The sequence below is a fragment of the Gymnoscopelus braueri genome (genome assembly GCF_963280865.1).
Source record: "Gymnoscopelus braueri genome assembly, chromosome: 19".
Taxonomy (NCBI): Eukaryota; Metazoa; Chordata; class Actinopteri; order Myctophiformes; family Myctophidae; genus Gymnoscopelus; species Gymnoscopelus braueri.
In genome coordinates, this window is record NC_137621.1 from 7634699 (window position 1) to 7644698 (window position 10000).

Consider the following 10000-nt stretch of genomic DNA (forward strand, 5'->3'; position numbering starts at 1 on the left):
TTATTACACCTCAGGATACTGATTCAAAAAATATTCTTCTGAACATTTATTTTAAATGACCTCCTAAACCTGAGAGTTTTCTTAACCCATTAAGACCTGAAGCCGATTCTACACGTCTCCTAAATCCCAACAGTATTCTGAAAAACGTATGTTTCTATATCAGTGGTGCTCAATCATTTTCATGTCAAGGACCCCCAAAAATTATATGTATTTGGCCGCGGACCGCCATCAAAATATCTTGTTCCAGGGACCCCCAGAAACAAAGATTTGAGTTACAAATGTTCGCTTTAAAAATATATATATTTAAAAGATTTGCACACATTTTCACGATTTTTCAAAAATAGCAGATCTACAAGCTCATAGCGCGGCACTCGGTGCCGCGCTATGAGCTTGTAGATCTGCTATTTTTGAATAGCCAAAAGTGTAAAATAATGCTTTTTAGCTCAAATCAAAAAATGACACGGTTCCAGGTCTTAATGGGTTAAAGACGATGGAAACATCAAAAAGGCAGGATAAGTGATAGTTTTTGGTTAAAACAAAACGTTTTTTTTGTTAAAAGCACTATATTCTGATAGCAATCGTTGCTATAGAGTGTTTGGTCAGTAACAGTAGTCTACCCATCTCTCCAACTCTTAATATTCTTTGAGACACACATATGGGTATTTCGGGGGCATGGCCGAATCCGCCATTACAACAACCACCGATCTTGTGAAAAATGATAACGGGACCGTCCGCCACATATTCTAAACTTCCTGCGTTTCTGCCAATAATCATATTCTTTGAGACACTCATCCAGGTTTTTGCCGGGTCAAACAAGGGAATCACGTGACATTGATCCCCTTCCCCTATTGGCTCATACTAGGACATGACGTATGTGTAGGCAGAAGAATACAGAAAATTCATGTTCAGGTAAGTGACAATATTTCAGCCAATCAGGAGAGAGTACCCATTTATCATTTTCATTTTTATAGCGTGCCAGTTCGAGTGTTGTCTGGTAACTCTTTGACTGCGGTTGACTCGATAACGCGTCAATTGCTACTTTGTCCAGTTGGCCGTCGACGCGTTAGACGCGTTGGACACGCGTTCATTGTTTAATCTCTGATCGCGCTATTCTGCAATGTTTCACTCTAAGATTCGAGTTCCACTTACTTCACCCACACTTGCATCCGTTTTTATGACGCAGATTCCGTTTCCGGCTTTCTTTTTTTTTTCGCGGTCATTTTCGGCCAGAATAGGGAAACACACAGTTTTTCACACGGTATAAAATACGAACGGAGAGCTCCACTTCTATAATCTATAGTCTGGGTGACGAACAGTCATCGCCGTCGTGTATCACATCGTGAAAATCAAATAACAAAATTACAAAAAAAAATATCGCTGGCACTGGGGGGAGTACTTTATGAAAATACTCTGGCAGTCAAAGAGTTAATTTCTTTGTGTATTCTCTTTGAGTTTTATTTGTTTAATGTGCATCCTGACTGAGTTCTCTATCCTGATTGGATAAAATTGGTATCCTGACCTGAAAATGCATTTTATGTTTAATAAAGAGCTGGAGAGACATTACTGAACAAACACTCTATAGCAATGAGTACTATCAGAATATAGAGCTATCTAACACTTATTTTAACCAAAGAAAATCACTTACCCTACCTTTAATGTTCATTAAAAAAAAAAAAGTTCAACTGAAAAAAACGGAATATCGTCTCTGTCGGGTGGAAACCTCATATGTCCAAAACTATTACTTTTCAGGATTCAAATAAACAAATAGCAAATATCGCAGATTGACAAAATCAAAAAGCTTGTATCTGCTACTTTTGCTACTTTTGTGTGACGCTGTAGTATGAACAAGTAGGACATTAACTAACAAACAAAAGCACAAAAAGTAAAAATTACGGAGATAAGAGGTTTCGGTAGGGATGCTGGGGTTCATGTGGTTAAATGTTAAATTCAACCGACGTAAGACAGTGTTTATGTTACTATGTTCTATTAGACAATACATTTAGTAATTCAATTAGCTTCCTGGTCTTGTTATTATTTAGTATTGTGCATTACGTTTGCTGTGCAGACCACCCGAGTCCCACTGGGTATGAAATGTGATCAACAATTAACATTTGATTTGATTTGATTTGTGTGGAGGTGTGTGGAGGGCTTCACAACGCCACAGGGCCTTCAGGGCCTGTTCGGTTGCTACTTTGAATATGAAAGACAAAAACTAAAACTTAAACTAAAACAAAACAGAGGTTATTGTAAGGTAACCGTATTGACAGCTTCCATTTGAAGGTTCATATTTAGGTGTAATGTAGCTCTAAGCGTTATAAGTTCAATAAGGAAGATCTCACCTCTCACGCTTTCATATTTGCACTTGAGTTACATTTATTCTCCTCAAATATCCCTTCTTCCACAGCCTGAAACACGAGCTCTGATGCTCCTCTCACACATACAGAACATCGCATGATTGCCTTTGCTTTATTACTTGCTAGGCGACCCCCGAAATTGATATGCATTTTGGTCGTGGAAACCCATCAAAAAATATTTTGTTAATACTTTGTTCCAGGGATCCCAGAAGCAAAGATTTGAGTAAAAAAATATTGCTTTAGCGCTAAAGCAACAGACGGGTACAGCGGTTACTCTGAGTCAATCGGGTACAAGATGTATGGGGCGTGCGTTCCCAATTTGCATCGTTCCCGGGTAGATCGGTGACCAACGGGCACCGGTCTATTTTTTTTTATAATCAATGGAAAATGGATTAGTTTGATTAACTAATCTTAATCCATTTAGCATCTGTCATTTTAAGATTTCTTTGGCTATTCAAAAATAGCAGATCAGTGCCACGCTATGAGCTTGTAGATCTGCTATGTTTTGCATATCTTTGAATATATATTTTTCTAAGCGAACATATGTAAAATATTTTGTTCCAGGGGCTTTAAAAAGTATATATTCAAAGATTTGCAAACATTTTCACAACTTTTCAAAAAAATAGCAGATCTACAAGCTCGGCCCCGCGCTATGAGCTTGTATATCTGCTGTTTTTTGAATAGCCAAAGAAATCTAAAAATGACACAGATGCGTTCCCGGTCTTAATGGGTTAACTAATTTGCACCCCTATACATTGGACTGCAGTTCCTCACCCAGACAGTAGGGGCAGCACTGTCCCTTCCTCAGCAGGGGGCGGGGACAGGCGGTGGGGGGGCAGGTCTCGGTGAAACAGCGGATGGTGCCGGCGTCGCACACACAGCTGGTGCAAACGTCCGGCTTCCACGACTCCCCGGGGAGGAACATGTCGCCTCCGCCCGAGTCCCCTTCCTCTCCGCGACACACCGAGCCTCCTCCTCCTCCTCCTCCTCCTCCGCTGGATGAGGAGGTGTTGAAGGCAGGCAGAGGGATGGACGTCGTGTCCTCTGGAGAGACAGCAGAGGGAAAGAAGTACATTTTACTGAGCCCATTAAGACCTGAGGCCGCCTCATCAGCGCCCCATACCCTAGGTGGGGTTGGCGAAAGGGCCTACTCTGTGTGGAGTTTGCATGTTCTCCCTGTGTCTCCTAGGGTAGTTAATACCCTCACAAAAACATGTAGTAATCCTGGTCACTATACCGCCTCCCCCATGACAGCCGGGTCGCCTGATGGAGGGGAATGGAACTGAAATGAAACTCCCCCCCCCTGTCAGGTGACAAGGTGGTCAGTTGGCTCTCATGCATTGAAGGAGGCATGAGCTCGGCCCTGGGCTCCCTAGGCTGGCGGGGGGAGTGTAGCGCCCAGGATCACTTAGAAAATTGGCACCGGGTGAAAAAGGGGTTACAAAATCGTGGGATAAAAAAATATATATATATTTTTTTAAAAAGACCTGAGGACGATTCTACGAATGTCTTCAAACAATTTTCTGAAAAAACGTATGTTTCGATATCAGTGGTGCTCAAACTTTTTCATGTGAAGGACCCCCCCCCCCCCCCAAAAAAATGATATGTATTTGGCCGCAGACTCCCCATCTCAAAATATTTTGTAACAATTCGGGGGTCCTTGACATGAAAAAGCTTGAGAACCACTGCTATATGACATTCAGAGATTTTGGACTGATGGACCTATTACTACAGCAGTTTGCATCTCTCTCGAGCTTCTAGATCTAGATTTCGAGATTTCGAGCTTCTCGATTTTTCGCAAAGAGATTTGGTGTAGAGGGAAACGAGGAGGGGTTCCTAGAGTAGACTCCTATGGGGGGGGCTCCTCTCAACAAACTATTGATGTTTTGTAAGGGGGTCGTATTGAGATAAATCTGCTCCCCTGGCTGGTGATGATTTGAGCCTCTTCATCATCATTGACATTATAAGCGAACAAATAAAAACGGGGAAGCGGTGAACATCATTACTGTAATTGCACAGAGAGCGCAGCAGCAAGTGGCTCATTTATGGAAAGTTCAATTTGTAGTTAAAACGTGTCTCTGTGGTACTTAACCATCTGGTTGAAAGAAAAAAAACAGAACAAAACACATCAAAATGTGGTGTGTGGCTGATATACCCATATTAAAACTGCTCTAAAGGAAGTGACAGAGCGCTTCACAACAAAAGGCAATCATTAACTCATTCACTTGCCAGACCTATTTCTGGCTGCCAGCAATTTTCAGTTTTTTTTTTACTTTTCAACTGGTCACAGAAAATGTACGTCCCTTATGATCGCTTGTCCGACTGTTTGTAAACACGGTATGTGTGTGCGTCGCCCAGAGAAAAACATTCCAACCGGGACAGCCCTTTCTCTTGTAGCAGCATGTCGTCACCTTGCTAAACTAATGGCCGAAGTCATTTTTTGAGGAAAATGATATTTTTGCCTAAGTCAGCTCCTCATAACACTGGCCACCTCTGGGTAAAATGGCCTATCTCCTAATTGAAAAGGATCATGCTGTTCCCTCCCCTTTTAGTTTAATGGCCTAACTCCCTAGTGTGACTTAGGCCAAAATAGGCATTTTTTTTTACCTAAAAAAAGTCAGATTTAATCCTATATTTAAACCTATTTAAATCTCTTATGTTACATAACTGACAGGCAGTGTTATTTTTATTTTAATAGTCATAATTTGTTATAAACATTTATCGGTGAAATTATTAAGAAATATCTGAATATATTTGGATACGTTTTTTATTTTTCCTGAAAAACGTTTAAAAATGACATAGGCCATTAGTTTAGCAAGGCCACGATATGTTGAAAATAGGATGTCTCGCGAAATGCAGGGGAAAAAAAGGCAACTCAAGATTTAATGAAAAAGTTAAACAGGAAGTGGAACTTTTTTTGTTTTGTTTTTGTTTCCTTAATTCGGTTAATTCGGTACAACAAATGTACTCCATGAAGTGTAGATCTCTGAGTTTTTTTCAATGAATGACAGGCAGCGCGATGTACGTGCTGTCCAGTGTGTGTCAAAACCCCGGACATTTGAAGGATTTTATAAAACCCCCCGGAAAGGCCGGACAGGGACAGCCCCCCAAAAGAGGACATGTCCGGGTAAAAGAGGTACAGTAATGCAGGGGTCTTCAACGTTTTCAGGCCAAGGACCCCCTAGCTGAGAGAGAGATGAAGCAGGGACCCCCACTACATTGTATAAAATTGTGTTTCAGATAAACTTTTGCAGCTCTTTTTTCCCTCTACACCTACAACTCTTTGCCAAAAATAGCAGATCTACAAGCTCACAAACAACGCCTCGCAGCGCGAGGTGCTGTGAGCTTGTAGATCGGCTATTTTTGGCTAAAGTTCTCCTCAGAAAAGGGATGCTAGGGTTCAAGTGGTTAATGTAAAAAAAAATCCTATCACACAAAGATTTGGCAGACCCCCTGTAGTAGCTCTGAGGACCCCCTAGGGGTCCCGGACCCCCTGTTGAAGACCCCTGCAGTAATGGATATTGGACAATGTCTCGTCATAAGTCCTCCTCGGCGGTAAATTAGTTAACAACATGAGTTAACTCATTGAGTGCCAATGACGTCTTTTGACGGCCGTTTTCAGTGTGCCATTAGTGCCAATGACGTCTTTTGACGTCACCTAATTCTTTATATTTTTTTCAAAATCTTTTTTTTTTTTTTTTTGGTATTTTTTAAAGTTAATGCTCCATCCACTTCAATGTTAAAATGTGAACGGAGAAAAAAATGTCTCCGTTTGATCCATAATGCCTGTGGCATATGGATCAACAAGCTTGAAATAAGCCTGGCAGTGAATGAGTTGTTAACAACAGCGTAAAGAATATTTAGTTTGAAAATCAACTACAACTATAACAAATTAAAAGAACAATTGGATCATGTGGATCTGGGGTTCCACAGGGGAATGACGTGGCTGAAGCTCCAACATGGATCTCATCAGATCTCTCATGTGAGCAGACATCTACGGTGGTTCTCAACCTTTTTACACCAAGCACCACATTTTGTTCATAAGTGAATAAAAATAGACACAGCTATAACGCCCAACAGGCACGTGCACACATAGACATGAAAGGGGGCTTGAGCCCCTGCCCTTTTACCCGTCGGTAAAAAAGTGCCCTCTCCAGACTAGAACTTTTTTTTTTTTATCAATTACCCCAAAAAAGAAATTTCAACTGCCCCTAGCGGCCTAACGGTAAGGCCGACGGAAATGGCAGTGGATGTGTTGGATGCAACTTAAAGTGAACTTTACTCAGGTATCTAGTTTGTCGCCGTCCGACCTTCCTAGCCCGAGTTATTAAAGAAAAACGGGCGACAATGGCCAAAACTCAATCGAAAATCGGCCATCGAAAATCGGCGAAAGTGTCAGTTTTCAAGACGTTTGGCCATTATCTCTGGAACAGAAGGTCCAATCTTCTCAGTTCAAATCTTGTTGGATGCGTGACTTTGAGGACATTAGGTACAGAATGACAACTTTTCCTACTTTTAGGTTTTCGGGCCTAAAAGTATCGTAATTGTTCGGGCCAGGCCGAGCCTCGGGCCGGCCGGCAATAGGTGCCCTTTTGAAATTCCAGCCCCTGCCTCTCCAAATCCCTCTGCACGTCCCTGACGCCCAAGGCTGAGTAGACATTTCTCTCAATGTATTTGTCCAATTTGATAGAACCTTGGCAGAGTGTTCGTCCACAGCACAGAGTCAGAGAGTCAGGCTGCACTGGGACTCACTGACATCCAGCCTGTTTCCTCTGGCTCTCCGCAGCCAATCAAACATGATAACACAACACAACAGAACAGAACCCATGGCCCCTGTCCGACGCGTCAAAAATAGAAAGCTTATATAGCTGCCTCTTCTCTCGGCTGTGCTTTTCTCCATTTTGTCCTGTTTTGATTCATAGACTTTAGAGTCACGTTTTCTAAATGAAACGTTGAGTGATGGCTGGCTGACTGCTTGTCAACGGTAATGATGCCTTCTTCACACTGCATCTTACGAGCAATATTTTTTGCTATTTATCTAACTGTGCAATTACTGTAAATCTGTCAGCACCGCTGCCCTAAACATGTAGCGTTGTTGTTAGTAGGAATAAACACAGAAGCATGTGGCATTGAAATAAGCCTGGATCACATCCGTTTCCTCAAAACGTCAACGTTTCGGACATACAAGGTTTCCGTGACGACGGTGACAACAGTGTCCTTGGTTTGACTTCAGTGGTGAGGATGATGCCTGTGTGGAGGAGCTTTCATCATCATCAGTGAGGCGTGTTTTTCAGATGCTGTCCAGAGCTCATTACGGCCACTTTGCCTCACAGTGGTGGAAACTCACATTTTAAAAGAGTATAAATAAAAGTAAAAGTATAAATACTGCAATGTAGAAATACCCGGAATTCAAAAGTATTGGTATCAAAATGTAATTAAAGTACCAAAAGTAGAAAGTACTCATTTGGCAGAATGTCCCGTTTCACAAGTCTTCAAATGTATACAAATAATTTTGAAAATAGCAGATCTACAAGCTCACAATGCGTCGCATCGCGACGCATTGTGAGCTTGTAGATCGGCTATTTTCAAATGGCCGAAATGTATATAGGGCTGAAGTGGTTGATGTATGTTTTGTAATAATAATCAAAATCTACAAAGTAACTAGTAACTAAAGTTTTCAAATAATTGTAGTGGAGTAGAAGTACAATATTTGCCTCTGAGATGTAGTGGAGGAGAAGTAGAAGTACCGACAATTGGAAATACTAAAGTGAAGTAACAATACCTCAAAATTGTTCTTAAGTACAGTACTTGAGTACATGTACTTAGTTACTACTGCATTTCTTACAATGGGAGTCAACACTAGTGTCGTCACTCTCATGGTTGTATTATATATCACGCTGTTTTGTTCCGATGCTATCCTGAGCTCATTACGGCCACTTTGCCTCAACGCTCACTGCCCACACGCACATGAGGATCACAGTGGGAAGGAAAGGTCAAGTGGTTTCTGCGGTGGCGTTTACCGTTGTGAAACGCAGATTTAGTGTCTTTCTGCCGCAGCCTGGATACAAGAAAGTCATAAAGACATAAGAGGAGACAAATATCGTTGCTGTCGGCGCAGAAACCTCTTATCTCAGACATCCCACCCTGGAAAAATTCAAGAAAATATATGAACACATATGTTTATATATGCCACATATATGTTTAACATATATGTGGATATACATGATCTATATATGACACATACATTTCCTATAAATCCACATATATGCACATACCGGTATATGAACCTGAATATGGCATATATGCAGCATACATTTTGCATATAATTGCCATATATTGGCATATATTTAGTAGGTGGGCTCTATTTCCGGGAGACTCCTGCAACTTAAGGGAGAGGCGGGATGTCTGTTATCTTCATATTTTAACTTTTTGTGTTGTTTCGCCCGACTTGATCATACTACAGCGTCACACAAAAGCATCAAAAGTAGCAGATCTACAAGCTCGCTTTTGAGCTTGTAGATCTGCTATTAAAAAAAATCCTGAAAAGTAACAGTTTTCAGACATTTCCACAGAGACGATAATGTTAAGTTCAAGAAAAAAGTACAAAAGAGAAACCTGTAGTTTATTGATTCCATAATATCTTCTACATCTTATAAAGTGTGTTATGATTAACTACTTATGAACCCTACCTACAGTCCCTATTCTGGGGGAGAACATAAGCAGATCTACAAGCTCACAACGCATCGCATCACGACTTGCTTGTAGATCGGCTATTTTTTTGCTATTTTAGAAAAATGTTGAAAGTGGTTAAGTGTGTCTGTGGATCTTATAAATATTTAACCAATAAAAAGTATTAACAAGAGTTTGTGACTAAAATAATAACTACATTTGATCCTCCGGAAAACAGGCTATTTTTTTCTCCCCATTGCTTTAAAAGTAACTGTTTTAGACGTCATGTAAAAGGTTTCCATCCGACAGCAACGTTATAAGATAATAACCAATAAAAACAAATCGTGCATCTTTTAAGTGTCTGTATTGTGGTGGAAACACAGCCCTCTCTTTTCTCTAGCAGTGTTCGGCCGCTTAACCCATCAAGACCAGGAACGCATCCGTGTCATTTTAACATTTCTTTGGCTATAGAAAAAATAGCAGATCTACAAGCTCATAGTGCTATGAGCTTGTAGATCTGCAATTTTTTTAACAGTCGTGGAACATTTGTACAAATCTTATATGTTTTAAAGCGAACATGTTTTAACTCCGATCTGTGCTTCTGGGGGTCCCTGGAACAACATATTTTGAGATGGGGGGGTCCGCGGCCAAACACGTATAATTTTGGGTGGTCCTTGACATGGAAAAGTTGGAGCACCACTGATATATAGCAACATACTGTTAGGATTTAGAAAACATGTTTAGACATGTATTTGGCCCGCGGACGCCCATCTTGTTGTTCCAGGGGAACCCCAAAAGCAAAGATTTTAGTTAAAAAATCGCTTAAAAATATATAAATATTCAAAGATTTGCAAAAAAAATCTTGATTTTTCAACAACAAAAAAAATTGCAGATATACAAGCTCATAGCGTACCGCGCTATGAGCTTGTATATCTGCTATTTTTTGAATAGCCAAAGACATCTTAAAATGACACACA

The 10000-nt window shown here is 40.7% G+C and overlaps 1 protein-coding gene across 1 annotated transcript in view; it reads right to left on the reverse strand.

The window, feature by feature from the left end:
• crim1 (cysteine rich transmembrane BMP regulator 1 (chordin-like)) overlaps positions 1 to 10000 on the reverse strand; it is a gene marked incomplete at its 5' end in the record, with an annotated part of 124327 nt that overhangs the window by 9486 nt on the left and 104841 nt on the right. Inside the window, one exon of the mRNA XM_080413513.1 lies at positions 3129 to 3398. Within this exon, the coding sequence (XP_080269639.1) occupies positions 3129 to 3398 (270 nt within the window). The remainder of the gene's footprint in view (positions 1 to 3128; positions 3399 to 10000) is intronic.